We start from the raw sequence: 18956 nt of genomic DNA, 5'->3' as shown, positions 1-18956 counted from the left end.
TCCAGCACTCTGTACATGTAGAGCAGTCCATCACAAGTATGTGTGCGTATGTGTGGGCGTGTGTGTGTGTGTGTGTGTGTGTGTGTGTGTGTGTGTGTGTGTGTGTGTGTGTGTACCAACTGTGCACATCTCTTTGTGTCATACGTCTTGTTCGGCAGCAGTCGCTCCCCAAACTCAAGAAACATTTTCAAGAGGAAATTTCAGAAGAGAAGAGGAGCAACTAACCGTCAGAACTAAAGAGCCTGAGATTCCTTCCCCGCCCGGCTTTAGGCTCGGTTTTTCCTTCCCTCTAGTTCCCCCGTGGAGCACGATCAGTCCACACTTTGCACCTGCAGGGGCTGATGTGAGCGAGTGACTCTGGACCCGACCTTTGCCTGCATGACTATGGCTCTGTGGAGAAACGTTGCTACTTCTCTGCAGATTGTCACACCTCAAGGTGGCATATTTATGTGTATGTGTGTGTGAATGTGTGTAGGGGTGCAGCTACAGGGGGAATACGTCAGGAATACTTTAACATGACTTATGCCAGCTTTAAAAACCCTTCATCAATCCGCTTCATATCGCTAAATAGACGGCTGAGTCCCGTATTTCATTTGAGACAACTTCTTTCAGACAGTCTCTGTCGTAGAGTCACAGGAGTTCAGGTTACCTCCAATTAATTTGCTTCTTTCCTATCTAAAATTGGCTGCATATTATCAGATTTACTGTTGTGATTATTCAAAAAATATTGAAACACTTTTGGTGCACAATCTGCCTACACAAAGCATTGAATTAACCATAATATTTGTCTCAATTGTAGATTAAACGTGCAAATAATTCATTCTAAATACATAATGCACGTACATTCATATCAATTTTAAGACGAAAGTGTTGTGATGTATTTAAATACACTTAAACGCATTGACATGGAGATGATTTGTCCCACATTTAAATGCAACAATGTGTTCTGAACAATCTTCTTAATCCATGTGGCAGAAATGTTGAGGGACTATAAAACATTGTCTGCTTTATGACAAATGCAAGAATTTAATCTGCAACTTTGACAGATAATTCTGACATGTTTGCACACTTTACATAAACTGTAGCATTGATCGTGTACAAGCATCTCAAATAGGATTATCCATAGATACTCAGTATGTGTGGCCTTCTGTACTCGGCTTTAGACAACATCTAACATCTATCTTATATCTTAACTGATTCTTGTTATTACAACTGGCAATTAGGTATGAAATACAAAGAAAGATAAATACGAGATCAGATACTCAACAGAAATATACATTATTTCACTTAAAAATCTATTTTAAGCATTGGATCATCCTTTTCATGGAGCTTTCACACACTGGAGCAACACCTCAGCCTTGACTTCCAGATATTTTGTTTTTCTACGACAGTTGCAAACAGAAGGTCATGTTTATTTACCTGCAGTGAGTCGATGGTCTAGTGTGACAAATTATTCCCACGCATCCCTGTGACCTTAAACCTGAAGAAGGAAAGATTCTCATTGACAAAAAAATTATACAAAACATAAAATACTCTGAATACATATTAAATAGAAAATGGTCAGTCAGAAGAACAAACTGCAACAAGATGATGTGGGGGGAGAAAGACATTTTCTTCATCTTGTAATTCATCAATTACTTAATCAGTTTTATTGTGGTGACTTAGAATAACTTTAAAGAATGAACAGAAAGTCTTATAGTCTTACCTTCTTACATTGCAAGAATACATTATGTGACTTTACATGTTTGGATTTAATACCAACAAAAGATGCTGGGAACCAACTGTCCTCCTCCCCTGTCTTCTCCTTTTGTACCATACCTGCTGCTCATTCATGCTTCAGTGTCCTTTTGTCCTTTAATGGTGTCTAATGTGTCTTTTGTCACATGATCTGTACGTTTTGTAGTGAGTCTTTGGAACGCGTGGCGGATCAGAGAGGGGGAATGTTATCCACTGAGCGAAGTAGTGGAGCCGTTGCCATTTCTTATGATTGTACCTTGTCCTTAATGAGCACTGGGAACAGAAAAAAACCCGTAGTAGAGGTTCATATTGTTTGCTAACATTCCTTCCATACCTGGTTGGCGTTTAAACAGATTCCTGTACAGAGGTTATCTACTTTGTGTCGGTATTTGGTAGCTTCGTCAGGCATTTCCCATGTAGCGTCCCTCTGTGTGTGAGTGAGTTTGTGTGTGTTTGTGTGTGTTAGGGAGGCTACCTCAATCTGCACTAGAAGACGCCTCACTCGTGTTGTCCACCTTGACTCTGAGGTGAAGGCTAGCTGCTTAGTCATATTGTACCTCCATCGTACGGCAACTGTACAGAAGATGAAGGAGTGATGTTAAGACAGGATGGATGCAGCAGAATTCATGCATGTAAAAAACAAACTATACACTGTAACTCATCTTCAAATAGGTTAAGATTGTTAGGATATGTATGTATGTATGTAAATATGATGGGAACCCCCCCCCCCCCCCCTCCCTTTTTTTCAGAATTATGTAACTTAAAAATGACAATATTCAGGTTGCTCTATGGTATGTATCAATAAATGTTTTGCACCCTGTAAAAATCAAAAGAAAAAAGAAGAAGAGAAAAACGAACACACACACGCTGACTCTGCACTCCTGGATCCGGCTCTCTAATGGTCTGGGCTTTATCGGACACTCCTTCATCTGGACAGAGAGCCGATGAATGCAGCGCTCTGTGTGCGGGCCCACACAGTCTGTCCTGAGTACCACTGCTGAGTGTTAGTACATGTATGTGTGTGTGCGGTAGGTGTGGGTGGCCTGACAGGAAGCTTCATCCGTCACCATGGGAACGTCAGGGCCGCCATGTACAGGTCTGAACTATGAGCACAAAGGTGAATTTCGGGACAAGAGACACCTGCTGACGTGCCCCCTTTTCTGTGGTTGCTCCTGTACATTCCTTTCTTCTGAATGTGTAAACCTGTACATGTGGTGTGAAAATTCCTCTATTAATGTGTATCAAGAGAATGGAACAAAGACAAAAAATGTTACTTTTTAAATTATTATCATTATTATTATTATTACTACTCTTATTATTGTCTAGCTTTGTAAAACTGCTGATCCATCTGGCATACCTCAGCAGGCCTTTCCCCATCTTTGAAAAAGGACAAATGAGCGACGGGGAATTGAGGTTTGGGATAAACTATTTTTAATTGTGGTTGAAGCAATAGACTTTTTGAACTTTGAATTGTGCATGGCTGTGTCTTGAGTGTAAAAAAACAAAATATTGCAGTTTGGGAACTGGACTGAAATAAAAAGAGGAAGAAAACCAGAGATGTGTTAATGTTATTGTGATTCTTAGGTTGAATCTCTTTTAATGCTTTATGCCATTCAGTGTTTTTCATTTTTATAATAATCATGAGAATGAAACGATGATATAAACTGATGGAAGAAAAAGGAGCAGAAGGTGCATAGATGATACATTATTATGTCTTGTATGAGTTTCCCTGCATAAAGGTGAACATAGAGGCCAAATTATAATTAATGTGTGTTAAGACTTGATTGACAAATTACTGCCATATCGCTCACAGTATCTATAGTGTAACATAAAAAAGGAATGATATCTTCACATGCAACTTACAAAACGTCAATATAAAAATACTTTATCAGTTACACAATGATAAAAAAGTAAAAGAGATTTTAAAAGATTAAACATTTGGATAAAAATTACATGAATTGACATTCAGTCTGTCCCAAACTGCCCTGTTCACCTGTCAACTTTGCAAACAATTCACGAACGTGCAAATTATAGTTTAAAATCAGCCACAAACATGGACATCAAACTGTTTCCGGTGCTTCGATGATGGCACATGCTAAAGTAAGTTTTCACAAGATGTTCACCAAATAGTTCATTCAGCACTGGAAACGTTTCCGGCCCCACTCAGGTCAGTGAGGAGATCACATAACTGTCAGCTGGGTGGAGGTGAGAACCCTCACACTGATGTTTCCGGGCATCTCGTCAGCCATCTGCCGTCCTCGCTTCCTCAGCTGAAGCCTCTGAGGGTCGGTGGTGTCCTTCACCGATCCGGGCAAAACCACTTGGCCCATAAACTCGTCCTTCACTCCGTTGCTGTTCCACACCTGACGAAGACCAGTCAAGTATTAAATGTATAATTTAGCGTTGCATATCATAAAATGACAACAGATCAGATCATCTGCAGGGCTTTGACGGAGTGGTTGGTGACTCTGATTTGATTATTTTGAGCGATAACTTCATCAGGCAAAGATGAAGTCCTGTGCTTTCAATTACTGCTAATTATAAGCTGCCATTATATGTCATTTGACCACTGTCAGCTTTTCTAGTTCATGAACTCAGTCTTTCATTTTTATCATTATTATCAGTTAAACCAAATATATATTTTAAAATAAAATAAATGTGAAAATATGCATTACAAATGTAACAAAAAAACTGTGAGAGAGTTCGGTTTTCTTATTAGTCTATATTCAATTTTGTATTTTTTTCTAACGAAAGAATTGCTACACTACTATTACCAATAATTATATCCAAACGCTTGTCTTATTTAAAGTGTTGTTTGTTTGCTTTGCAGTGTAAAAATGACCAACAAGACCTGCAAAAGCAACATGCATCTTACTTTTCCAATAAGAAAATACTCAAGTCAGATTTTAACAAGTATATTAGGGGCAGCTTAACAAGTTACTTGGTACTGATATATGTCTGAATATTATGATTAAATATATAAATTGAAGGATTATGTTTCTAAATTGGCTGCAAAACACATTATCCAACTATAACGCTACCCAAGCATTTTAAAACCCATTGGATCACTGAATAATGTCTTGTCTTTTAACTTAAAACAAAGTTGCCTTTTCTGAGGCTGAAAAGTTGACATTTTGGTGATACATGGTCTCCACAGGACAGTGACCCACAATGCCTTTCCACCGGCAGTGACTGAGATTAATTACAGTCATCAGGATGAGAGGGATGCCATCTTACCTCCACAGTTATGGGCTTTCTGGGCTTCTTCCTGTAGAAAATGCCGCTGGTTGTAAACTCTGGATTCAGGGTGTCCTTCTTGACGGTGGATCGTACTGACCGGCCCTCGCATGATATGATGGCATAGGGGTCTGCACCTGCATTAAAAATAAATGTAAAGATCCATCTCAGCAAATAATATAGTTAGTATGCTACAGGTTGATCACACTGATTAGTAGATTTAAGGTAAAAGTATGACTTGTGTAAAGCCTCTAACCTCCTGTACTGTCCTGGTTCTGCAGCCCCTCAGCTCCGTGGACGTAGATGTGAGTCACAACTTGTGGGTATCCAGTGAATGAACTCCAGCATGTTATCTTCGGTTTATCCTCTGTCAGCTCCCTGCAAGAGTAGAGGAGATGTTAGGGACGAGGAGAGTAGTCGAGTACCTATATCCTGGTACTCTCAACTAGATCTTGCCATCTTCAAATTGGATAGTTTTTCATTTTTCAATAGCGATAGCAGGGTTTTATGTATCAGCCGATACCAAGTACCTTTCAGATACCAGCGTTTCCTTAATAAGCTACTTGCCTCACTGTGTGAAAGTGACTGGCATTCATTTATGTGTAAGGCAACATCAGACTTGACTTAAACATTGCTTTCCTAACTTTGTAAAACAAAATATAACAAATAAATACAAAAACATGTATTGAATGATTAGTTATTATAAAAATAAGTTAAAATAAACCTTCAAAAAATAATGAAATTCCTATTGGTCAAAACTTAACCAGGAATTAAAACTCCATCACATAATGTTTAAAGTATAGAACTGAATTGAATAGTGTGGTCCCATTGACACCGACATTAAGTCAGTATCAGCCAGATATCCGATATCAGTGCATCCTTAGAGCTAATACGATTTGGTGTTAAAGTCTGCCAACAAGAAACGTCAGAAATGAAATCTGGCAAAACAAAACCCTTGGCCAAGAAAAGCAGTAGGATAGGAATGTTATTTTGGAAGTGATTTAATGTGAACATAATTGTATAGTCTCGACTCTCCAAAACAAGTCCCTTTGAGTGCTTTCCTTGGATAAAATCCATCCATTAGTGTCTGGAATGAACAGTCAGGGAACAGCTGCAGTGTATCTTAAGACCTGATCATTGTAAGTGAATGTTACATTTCTGCCTGGCAAAAAACAAAAACAAAGCCATGTTTTACATCTGACACATCACACCTCCTCCACAGTCATACCTGCAACCTGAGTCCACATCGGTGAAAACTCGGAGCATGTAATCCCCCAGCGTGAAAGGTTTGAAGGCGGTGGGGATGATGACGTAGCGGCCCTGCTGGAGCGTGCATCTCGTGAACACCGTCCGAGCGTTGATGTAGGCGGACGTCTTCACACACGGTTGGGTCAGAATGTCGTGCATCCGGTACTTTCTGTTCAGTTCCACCTGAAAAAGGAAAAACAGATTTAAAAATAATTACTGAACAGAGTACTGCCTTTACTCACCAGATATTAAGCCTGGCACCCGATTTAAACAGTGATTGTTACATATATTGCATTTACATATGCACTCAGGTATCCGGTTATGATTGTGTTTTTGCAGTGTCCTGGAAATTTGTATGCACATGTAAACATCTTATTCTGGTTTTGAGAGACCTGGATACACTACTTCAACAGAAACCAGGGAACTGTGGCTTTTAAGCGCCTTATTTGGGTTTTTGAACAAGTGGCTCAGATGGTGAGAAATCAAGACACAAGTGATAATTAGGAACTTTGATTCTGTCTGAATAATATAAAAAGGGATATGAAAAACAGTTCCTTTGTATCGTTTATATATTTGCTATATCTGCTGCCTACATTACTGTAGGCTACATTCTGTATGTTTTTTTTATGGTGTGCTGTGTTATGTGCATTGAATGTCCCTTTGCTGTATTTCGTAAGAAGCTAAAGACAAATGTTCAATGAGGTGTCTAATAAAGTCAATCTAATCTATACAGCTGTAAAATTTAATTTTAAGGGTTTAAACAGTATCACAAAGAGTGATAATACAATGTTTGCTGCCTACACAGATTCTTCTGCCTCCTAGTGGTAGAAAAATAAATAACACTTTAATTTAACAAAAGTGTGTATCCTGTTACAGTGTTATTGAAAGAGTTCAGAGTAATTTCATTCTTGCATTGGTGGGATAAATGGTGTGTCAATAAGACAAAAAGAAAAAAGGCCTATTCTGTATATTCTTTTTTTTTTTAACAGCCAGCCATTGTTTAACATACTACTCATTGTCCTCCTCCAGGCTTTCACTGAGGTGCTGAGATGCCCTCAGATGCCAACTAATACATTTTTTTTTTTCCATGTGTATTCTGGATCTTCATAACTGGCAATCTGATAAAAAAAATATCAGAAAGTCCTTCTTCAACAACTGAAATTCATCTCAAACAGGAAAACAAAGTGTAGTGGGTGAGAACATAAAGAGCAGAGAATGTAGACACAGTGTCTGGACTCCATCACATGAAGGAGGAGGAAACATCACTGGTATGATGTCCATAGATGACCAGGGTTAAATTCAAGTTAAGGCTCTCAGTAGTTCAAAAGGCCGTTTGCACACAGCCTGCTTTCTTGTGGCACCAGCATTTATTGCCGTACAGGACTGCCCCTTTGGCAGCACTTCTGTCAGAGTGATAAGAGTGTGTAGTGTGTGTGTTTGAACTTAGACAGATCTCTAACAAGTAAATCACATTACGGGAAATGTGATGTCAGCTTTGCCGCATACAGTTACATGGCCTCATTTGAATGTAACAATCTAATCCCAGTAAGTAAGATAAAATCTAGTTTGGCAAGTTTTACAGCTGTATGAGAGGACAGCATTGACTTTACACTTTAAGACACAACTGAGACAAACACATTACTAAGTTGTATTTGTCTCTATAAAAGTTCTATACATAATTATCTCTCTTGTGGAATTCTAAATATAAAGTAGAGGATTTGGTTTCACATATGTATAGTATATTCTAACGCAGAAGGAATGGCTTTTTGACCTGCACCAACCATCAAATATGCCCATAATGCATGAGATTTCTCAAATGGCAGCTGTACAGACGACTGAACTCTTTAGCGGGAGTTTAAACGGGTTTGGTTCCACTCTATTTTTCAGATTGAAACAATCAACTAAAGTATGTGCATTTCTTTTTTTAATGATCTGTGATTTAGGCTCTTGTTGAAATGGTCTGTTTTGGTTCTGATAAACCTATAAAGTCATGTCTGGCTGTCATTAAAATGCTGTTCACTATTTGCTCAACAAATGAGTAAAAAAGTTAAATGATGCCAAATTCTTTAACCAAAACAAAAGCCAAACTGGCCTGTTTCCCCTTAAATAAACTGACCTTTGACTTATGTCTGCGTCCCACACAAACATCTGTAATGAACTTATAACTGGTCACAAATCCTTCAGATATCTTACTGCTATTTACCCCTGATTTATGATGAATCAAGCAGTTATAGATCAGTCATCATTAATAGAATAATAAAGTATGGTGGAAGTATTACCTTGAAGACACCGAAGCCAATGCTTAAATTTTCTCCTTGACCATATTTTCTGTGGCTCTTCATGTCTTTCTGTTGCAAAGAGATGAGAACCTCATCTGCCTCCTTTGTAACATCAAACAAGTACTGAAAAGAAAAAGAGGTTGAAAATAAGTGAACATAAATGTATACATGTGCAGGAACACAGGTGATGTGAGGAGTACATTCAGAGACTGCAGTACCTGCGGGTTCTGAAGGAATGTCGGCTTGTGGTTAGCACAGCCACCGCAGCGGTTTAAAAGCGGCTCTGCGTTTTTGGTCCAGCTCCCAAAGTGCACAACCTCATTCCAATTCTTGTGGATACTGATCAGAGAGGTATTGATGAGACGGCAAACATCTGCATCTGTAAAGAACTTGCACCAGTCTGTGAATGCCATCCTGTCGAAGCGAACATAAGATGTATTATTACACTCTGAAAGAGGAGATAAAACTCAACAGTTGGTCCGTTGTGATAAAAAGGAACTGAAATCGCTCACCAGAACTCCCCATCGTCCTCTACTGTGATGCCAAGATTGCCCCTTTCCATATCACCAACCTTTGACCATTCCTCAGAGCTGACAAACAGCAAGCAAAGCAAATGAAGATGATTAATGCACTTATGAATTACTACTAAATATATGTTTTAGATCCACCTTTGAGTCATAAAATGTGGCTCTTGCTTTTTCACAAAGAACTGGTCCTCAAGTCAGGTTACAAAGTTTACATTAGATTTCAAATATGAGAACATCTCAAAACAGAAGAGAAGATTGACCACTCCTACAGGATAATCGATTCCTCTGCTGTCCCTCCATATGTGCTGTCCTGTTTTCACAGAAATAAGGCAAATTATCATTTCGATCAGTATACATGACCCTTGTGAGCAGGAGTGTATGGTTTGCACAGCTCCCGCTTCCTGCTCTTCCTCTGGTTAGAACTACAACAGTGGATTAGAAATGGACTTTAAGCACTTCTCACCTGTCACTCCAGGCTCCTTTCCACTCAATCTTGCCCCAGGGGTTCCTCATGCGAATCAGAGGAATGGTTTCGTTCTTGAAGTAGGCCAGCAGCCCGTGACCCAAGCGCACGTTCTTCACTGCAGTTACCGAGTAGGCATGGCCTTTCACCAGCCCGTTTGCCATCTTGGCTTCAATCTCATGAGGCTGTGCCTGATGAAATCATAAGGACAACTGGTCAGTTTTTCTGAAGTATAGAAACAAAGAAGCAAACTTGCAGGGAGAGCACAGACCTTAATTGAGCAGCTTATGATTCCTTCACGGTCCCAAACCTTTAGCAGATCATCAAACAGCTGGTCTTGTTTTTTCTGGTCCTTATAGTAAGCTTCTGTCTCCAGGTCGAAGGCTTCCGCCACAGCTCCACTGAAATCCACCACAGCGTCTCCGGTGTTCCCCCCTTCCAAGGACTCATAGTTGCCAGACAGCCTGGACGTGAAAGGTGCAAGGGAATCTCAAATTTAGTAAGAAGTTTGACGTGTTACAGAAATATGAAAATATATGCAGTTCAACACAATATATATTAATCAGGGCCAGTTGCATAAAATGTGTCTAAGACTAATGTTGGCCTTATATTGTCAGGTTAGAAATGTCTAATTGATTAAACCTGCCCTGTCTGTTGCATATATATACAGTACCAGTCAAAAGTTTGGACACACCTTCTCATTCAATGGTTTTTCTTTATTTGTTTTTAAAAAATTCTACATTGTAGATTAATATTGAAGACAACCAAACAATGAAGGAACACATTATGGAGTTATGTGGTAAACAAACAAATGCTCAACAAACCAGAATATGTTTTATATTTTAGATTCTTCAAAGTAGTTGAATGAGAAGGTGTGTCCAAACTTTTGACTGGTACTGTATATATATTAAGACTGACTTAATTTGAGGTAGGACATTAAGCCACCTCTACCCCTGAAGTTAGAGCTTTGTTGCTATGGCAACCATTTGCTGTGGCAGCTGTGGTTCAGTGTGTAACATTAGAGCTGCTCGTCCTTTAACCACAAGGTCGGCGGATTCAGTTTCTACTGCCCCCACCGACACTTACAGCAGCCCACTGCTCCTAAAATGATTAGTCTAGTATAAATACAGAGGTCAAATTTCATGTAGCGTTATGTACCTGAATGTATTGTTACTATTTCAATTGCTTATCCAGCTTTTTGGTTTATTGTACACTATTCTTGATTTGTTTAAGAACATCTTTAACAGTTACAAAGACATCTTAATATATATTTTTTTATCTTTTATTTGTTCCTGTGCTTTGTCTGTTGGCGCTGTTGAATCTGCCGTTTGTTCTCTTTCATGAGGTCTAATTTGACCCATAATGCATAGCGCGACAGTTTTGCACAATTCACTCATAAGGAAGTTCATCCTACAGTCAAAGTGTCCACACCAGGACTGACTAAAAGTTACATTAAAGACGTAGACTAGGTCTATTGTTTTGCAACTGGTCCCTGCAGGTCTAAGTTTACTGACTTTGCGTAGGCCTTCTCCAGCAGAGCGCTCCAGAACTCGTTGTTTTCCTTTGAGTGACAGTAGATGAGTTCACCGTTGATTGTTGGCAGCCGGTCGTCCACCACCACATCCACCCACTCTCCAAACACCCAGAACTGAAAGTGGAAAATTCCGGCATAGCTCTCCGGGTGTTTGTGATCCCACTCCTGCGTGGTGTGGTCAGGAATTACCTGGAAACAAACAAACAAACAAACAAACAAACAAACAAACAAACAAACAAACAAACAAACAAACAAACAAACAAACACAATGCATCAAATACCAGTGTAACTACTGAGTCATTTTTTCCAGCTCAGTTAAGTGGTCCCTAATGTAATGTTACTGACATAATAAAATAAATAAAAGCAAAACCATTTAATTGTATCTTTGCACATTAGAAGTATTGAGTTTAGACTACAGCATTTAGAGCAAAGCAGAAAAGCTCTGGAGTAATATTAGAACCTTTACTATCAAATGCTTCTGGTGTTTACTTCCCAGAAAATGTAATACTACACAGGGGAAGCAATATACTTTGTTATGCAATACAATGTCATAAACTCCCTGTTGCAGTTCAGAATCAAAATCTTGTGAATAATGTTAATCCAATCACCAGCCGGATGTAGTTATGACTTTAAAAGCTTTGGAATGAGGGCCTCCTTGCTTGAAGCTCATAATATTGTTAACAAGTATTGCACAATTAAGTTCATTTTTTGATGATCATAAGGCACTTTGAACTTTTTGATAGTGATCGTGGAGAGGGACGGAAAATGTGTGAAAAGACAGTACAAGAATGACATGCAGAAGACATGCAGAAGACATGCAGAAGACATGCAGAAGTCGCCCCACTTTGTAACATATATGTCGCATGAAATATGTGACATTTCTGAAATTTGATCTTCCATTGGTTCCTCTTCCATTATTGTCAAACTGCCTCACTTCACTTGCTGCCTTTGAGTGTTTTCCCACCAGCTTTGATTGTTTGCCCCGCCCCGATTAGTTTCACCTGTCCCCCATTAGTCCTGCAGTTATCTTTTCTCCTGTTTATTATTCAACAATGTTCACATGTCTCATGTCCAAGCCCTTCTTCCTTTTTCCACTGTGCTTCTTGTTACAGGTTTAAGTTCCCCGTTTCCTGCCTGCCTTTTGTTTCATTTGGACTTGTGAAGTTTATTTAGTCAAAAATCATTGCACTCTTCCTGCTGCTTCCTCCTCATCTGTTGATCTGCTTTTGGGGTCCAACCCTACATCTCCTGAGACTTAAAAGTAAAAGTATTAAGGTTATGTTAATAATATAGATATGGTAGGCCTGCAATAGTGTAATTTAGGGGATACTATCTACCAGCAAAGACAAATGTGTCATATAAGTCGTTTTGTTTTTACTGACATCATGAATGAAAAGGTGTATTACTGCTGTCCTGATTTGACCTGAGCTGTCGGCTGGTGTTTTTATCTTACATGTTTTAAGTCCTGCTGTCCCTGCAGTTTGCTTATCCAAGCTACAGAATAAAAGCCTTATTAAAATGTGGTTACCAACATTGAATACGCCAGCCCCTTTGGCTCACATGTTCACAACCAAATTAACTCACCTTCTTCCAGAGGTTTGGCTTCAGAGCCAGGCAGGAGCAGGCAGCAACAAACCAACAGTTTCCCACAACTCCCTGGTTCAGGTCATGGGAGCTGATGCCTTTCACAAACAGATAGGGCTCATTGCTTATCTCCTACAACAGAAAAGTAAACGTGATGGATGTTACACACTTTTTCAGTCTTCTGCACAACACTGAATGTGTCAAACCCACTCATTTCCAAATAATTACTTATACATTCCACCTGGTAGAGTAAAATATGACTATATTCATTTGTTGAACTAATTGAATTGCCTTGTGTACAACTACCACCGGTGCCACTCACCCCTGGTCGTTTCCACTCCACAACACCAGAAGGTGGTTTCCTGAAGTACAGCGATGAATTGGTGGCTGGGAACTCTGGATCCTCGAAGAGCGTCTTGTCGTTGATGCAGTTGCTCTTCAGTTCAGAGTAGTGCTGGTTTTTGTATGGGGTAGCGGAGGAGAACATGATCCAGATGCTATAGCTTCACCACTGCAGAGTGATGACAGACACCGGACGTTGTCAGCACTTTATAGAGAATTTAGTTGTACTTCAAGTGGGGAGGATTTCTTTCTAACTTCGGACTCATTTTTGGGCCAAGCAATAAAATTATTTATAACTTCATCATTCCCACATCAACAGCAGATTGCTCTGTGACCCCCAGTCTCTCCAGAGAGACTAGTAGATGAGCACACAGTGCTTGTTGGTTAAGACATTAAATAAAATATCCATCTCCAAAACAATTGTATATTAATAGCCAACATTTCAATAGGTATCTCATCAAAGCTAACATTTGTTGTTAACTTATTTCTAATAGCTTGGTGTGCTGCAATTGTCTGATGGACAACAAGAAATTCACAAATGTCGTTTAAACTTTCTTTTATCCATCAAGACTGACAGGAAATTAAAAAGAATTACACGTCCTTCACACATCAACAACAGGCGACCAATGCTGCCACGGTGAGTGTGATTGGCAGTTTGTGGATCTGTTTTGACCTAAACTGTGAAGTTCTGTAAAGAATAACAAGGAATGCATTTAAGGCTGTATTTTGCCTGAAAAAATATCCAAAGGCTATTTATGACTCAAAACTCAACTGTATTCTCTGGAGAATTACGATATTTTAACTCTTGAACTTTTTATCTTACCAATATAATCATTTTGGATGAAATCTTGCCAAGATTAACACATTAAAGTAACATGATTTAATTTACTGGAAGCGGCAAGAAAATGAGAGAAGGTTTGGTCTTCACAAGAAGATATATATATATATCTATTCAGAAGTCAAACCATTTAGTAGTAAAAAAAGAATTAACCAGATGTGACAGGTAGAGAGAAATTAAATGTCTGGAACTGAAACAGCACCAAATCTAAAATTAGGAGGTAATGCCTTGGATGTAAATATGACAAAAATACTATATATATTCTGTAGAAGTAAAAAAATAGAAACAAAGTAGAAACAATAAAAATAAGGCACAATAAGGAAGTTTCCACATGCATTACCTGCCTGTATCGCCCTCCTACGCATATGTGGCCTTTTCTGCATGACATGCATATTGTTGGAGCCACACCCAGACTGTTTGTTCAGTTCACTATTGGATTTTATTACCTGCTGGTGTTATTGTTTAACGTGACATAAGAAAGAAGGAGTGAGACACCTTCCAGACGTCGTAGCTGACATACTTTTTGTGAAGAAAATGAATCTTTCAATGGCTCTGGGTGTTGAGACGAGGCTGTGAGTCTGTGTTATCTGTTTGAGAGTTCCTGGCTAATGTGGTCAGGCAGGTTATTTTTGGTTCGTCACTTGCTCGTCTTTAGTGGATTGTAAGTGTAACGAAGGTCCGTAAAACCTTTCCTTTATTACACTGACAACATTCGTTTACAGTATTTGGTCTTATGTTCTGTGTTTGATCATTGTAATATGTGTAAAGGTGACAGCAGGTCACATTCCACTCTGGGGTGATATTTGGGACATATTTGTTTTCAGCAAGAAACTGACACATCAGATCAGATAAGACAACAGATATGATCTGGCTCCAGCCATGTTTAAATATTTCACATTTTAAAGAGGAGTTCGTCCTGACTTGTACCTGAGAAAACATCAGTAAAGTATTCATAGGACACAGAGAAGTGTAAAACTTGTAGACACCTTAGCACAAAACATCCAGGTCTTTTAGTAACATAAAGGCAACACTCACCTGTGATGAACTGTCTTCTCCTGGCAGTAATGAGCTCAAACACAGTCAGAGTCCTCTTGTCCTGTAAGGTATAGTCACATCAATCCAACATTTCTGTTTCATGAACAGATTTTTTCTTAGAACCAAATCCAGTGTCTTCAGTTTCACCTTCTGGCTACAATGGGCTTCCCTGAACACGTAGAGTCACATATAAACACAGACTGAAAACTGGTCTGACAAGCACCACTCTGCAGCAGGAGGTGTTATGCTGATTTGCAAGGAGGGAGGGAAGAGGGAGACTGAAACTGAACACCTTCACTTCCACCACCCAACAACTCATAGGTGAAACAAGCTAAAACTTGTCCTTTTCAGTGTTTGTTCTTTTACAATAGCAGAAGAAAACTCCCTTTTTTGAGTTTAATGACTCACTGATTGTTTCGTCACATATATCTTTTTAAAATAATTTGTTGTGCTTTGTTTTGCCTAACCAAAAAAAAAGAAATCTTGCTTTTGCCGGTAGGTAAGCCAAACTGAGCAAACACAACTAATAAGCCATATGCTTGGAGTGAACTAGTAATAGGAAAAACTGTCAGTCTCTCTGTGGTTTGGGCTTAGAAGAGCTGTATTCACATTCTGAACATTTATACAGCCGCAAACAACTATTTAATATGTAAAGATTTACAGTAGTGGAGTACTCATGTAAATCTCTATCCGCTTTTTTGCCTTTGTTTGCGAAGATAGCACTGTAAACTCGCAATCTGGTGTCTTGCACCTTTAAAGTTAAGGAGCACAAGATGTGCTTTGACTCCTTCAGACAGACAAATCTCGTCCTGATAAATCCAGCTTTGAATCTCAGATTTGAAAAAGAATGTTAGAAGGGAGCCAACAGTAATAAGGTCAATCCCTGCATGACCTAACAAGACAGGAAGAGGAAGAAACTGAAGAAAACCCTGAAATTAAAGTTAATCATTTGGATTTATTGTGATGGAAAGTTCATGAGAAAAGGCTTGTTTGGAGAGGGGAAAAACCTATCTAGTCACAAAGTGTATGGAATGAATCTATTTACAAAGAAGACCATCAGTAAGGCCTTTCACAGAGCACATTGCACTGGGTAAATGACTGTAGTTATAGTAGTATGGTCTGATAGTGGCACTAGGGAAAGGGTCAAAACGTATCTCCCTTGTGGCAATGTTTAAATTCACAGATGATGTCATGCCAGTTACAAAAAAACAAACTAAACCGCTACTTGTTGGGCAATTTATGTACATTATTGTCATTATTCTTAATATTCTAAATATTAAACATCTTTCAATAATTCAATGGTCAATTCAATATATCGTACGTTATATACACCCCTCAAGTCACGTCATTTTCTGATGTTTAAAAAAAACAGTTATTTCAGGATGAATTGTTTTATTGGAGTTCAATTTAGATTCATAATATAATTACTTTTCTTCAATCATTTTTATTTTATTTTATAATAAAACACTTGTATTTAATGTCACTTTTTATTTCTTAGTATTTTTTGACCACCTTAATCCGGTAGATGTTGTTGGGATTAAGACAGGCAGGGAGCATGTGATTGGCTGTGAGCTGAGTCAGTGGTACCTGGTGACAACACTAGTGTTATAATGAAAAACACATTATGTAATAGAAAATGGCATTATGAAAACTGACAATAAATAAATTAAATTAAATTAAAGTGCCATTGGAAAAGTGGCATGATTCAATAAAAACACTGTTAAAACTGTTGAAAAATGAAATGTTTATGTTTTTATTGTTTCATAACATGAAATATAAAAACAAGTGTTTTTATATAGTTTTACACCATTGATGTATGTGGTTATTCATCTCATAATGGTGTATTCATTTAAAAAAAAAAATCTTAACATATTCTGTACATATTTGGTCATTTAGACATATCACCCCCCACCCCCCCAGCGGGGTCTGAGGATGATGATGATGATGATGTCGGTCAGTCGGTCTGTTCTGCCAAACGATTTGTTCCAGACAATTCCCATCATCTCTACTTGCCAAATGTTTATGAAACATCACAATGCAATGTGCAGATTTTTATGACATTTACTGAGTATATTCATGCTCCCTTGAGGACAACACTCTTCATTTTTGGACACTCAATGAGTTCTCTTTAAGCCCTAAAATGTACTTTTACTTGAAATATGTCATAAACTGATAAACACACAGAAATAAATCTTTCCAATGAGACTTTAACCTCAGGTCCTGTCCTCTAGCGCCACCCTGAGGACAAACTGTACACTTTCAACCCCACCGCTACAACTCTGCAAATTGCACATTGTTTTATCACTATGTAGTACAGTCTGTCCAATGCTTTATTACTTAAGGATGTCAGGACCATCACAGCCCCGTTGTGTGTATTAGCAGAGATTTACACTTTTCATTTCGCTGTTGAAAAGCAGTAGCTGACAGCTTCCTGCTTGTCCTCCTGCAGAGATCTGTCCCACACCATAATTACACTATTTCTTTGTCATCTTTCAAAAATCCATCATCACCCCCGAGACAAACATTTCTGATGTGTAATGGAAAGTGTTTGACTTAGATTGGAACAGATAAGGTCAAAGAGGAATGTCAACAGCTGCCAATATTTGTGAACATGAAACTATTTCTCCGGAAGCCAGAGGGCAGTGAACTTTAACCCTAAATGTCGCAATAATGTGAAATCTCAAACTGAGACGGTTGGCAGTAAAGCCTTAATAAAATGTCTGGAATAAGAGTACATTCTCTGGCACATGATAAAGTGTCATCAGATATTAGAGTTTTGTACACAAAATAATACCTTAAGGAATTACAAATATGAATTCCTGCATTCAGTATTTATACAAAGCATGTGTACTGGGAATGTTTATTTTCCTGTCTAATTAACCATGCAAATACCAAATGGCCACACGTCTCATAAATGATCATTTTGGCAGAATGATAAACTGCGTGTTTGCTTGTTTTGAGTGATATTAAGTATTTCATTTTACCTGAAATAAATCACTATGTTGGAAACCAGATGTTGAAGGAACCAAATTAAATTCTTAAAATAGAGAATTGTGTGTTTGATCTGAGTCGATAACATCACAGACAACAGCCAGACATTGTGAGTTCATACAGCTTCACTTCTGTGGAATCTTTGTAGCGCAGAAATAGATTTTTTTTGTTTTGTTTTGTTTGACCTAATTCATTTCAATCAAAGCTTTGGCCACCTTCAACCTGATCCTATAATCAGCCATAACTGAAATCACCTTAGTGGCTGAATAGAGGCTTTAAACTCAGACATTCAACTATCAGTACCTGTGTTAAACATTTACAGAATGAGATAATTACAAATAACATATCAGTTTCTGTTTCTATCTTTATAATTGGCAGGAAGCTGATCTAAAAGTTTATTTCAGTGGGATAAGAAATCTATTTTATTGGAATTTAAATTATTTTAGTGAAGCTATAACTGTTTGACTTCCCATTAGAGCAGAGTTAAAGCATGCACACATCTAAGCCAGCAGATGGCAGTGCATTCATTAAGGTAAATGTATGTCTGCCTTATGCAGTAGGTGTTAATAAAATATGTATAATAAAATGTATATGATCTGTTTGAGCCGTGCAGCAGAGAGGCCGTCAGAGCAGGCTTGTCAGATCCAGTGTGGTATAATGTAGCAGTAAGGAAGAACAAAATAAAACTATATAAATGTGTATTTATGGTCCATAAAGTGCTGTAATAAATCTCTATTAAGATGTTGCTTATAAATAATTGTCATCTGGGCTTCAGCTTGGCACATCAAATATGTGAATGATCATTATAGATGAATATAGCGCTTTTATCCACAGCTTAGATACTTTTATTTTATGGATTATTGGGAGGCTGTTAAAGTATTCTTCCATATGTTTTTACTAATAGTTAACATTCATATGGGATTTACTGGAGTAGTCATTCATATACTTAATTTCACTTATCCATATCATATATATATATATATATATATATATATATATATATAGTTAAATGGATAAAACCCACTTGAATTTGAAAGTAGTAATTTGAATTTCCTTGCTAATTCTTAAACAACGTTGCTTTTATAAATAAAAGAGCATGACACATCATATTTTAACCCCATCATTCAGTATTATGTTTAAT

General features: G+C 38.1%; 1 protein-coding gene across 1 annotated transcript; it reads right to left on the bottom strand.

Annotated features, from left to right (window-relative positions):
• Positions 1-2579: 2579 nt before the first annotated feature.
• On the bottom strand, positions 2580-14997 carry LOC129113479 (calpain-5-like). Its single transcript, XM_054625799.1, has 13 exons — positions 14825-14997; positions 12932-13120; positions 12610-12741; positions 11006-11214; positions 9763-9955; positions 9492-9682; positions 9014-9091; positions 8720-8915; positions 8502-8624; positions 6203-6405; positions 5231-5352; positions 4975-5111; positions 2580-4100 (listed from the first exon to the last, which is right to left on the bottom strand). The coding sequence occupies exons 2-13, from the start codon at positions 13094-13096 to the stop codon at positions 3918-3920; spliced, it is 1932 nt and encodes a 643-aa protein (XP_054481774.1). The 5' UTR covers positions 13097-13120; positions 14825-14997; the 3' UTR covers positions 2580-3917.
• Between the last annotated feature and the right edge of the window lie 3959 nt (positions 14998-18956).

This window comes from Anoplopoma fimbria, chromosome 24 (genome assembly GCF_027596085.1).
Source record: "Anoplopoma fimbria isolate UVic2021 breed Golden Eagle Sablefish chromosome 24, Afim_UVic_2022, whole genome shotgun sequence".
NCBI classification, from domain to species: domain Eukaryota; kingdom Metazoa; phylum Chordata; class Actinopteri; order Perciformes; family Anoplopomatidae; genus Anoplopoma; species Anoplopoma fimbria.
Note: the sequence above shows the minus strand (reverse complement) of the source record. Positions and strands in the feature narration are given on the sequence as shown.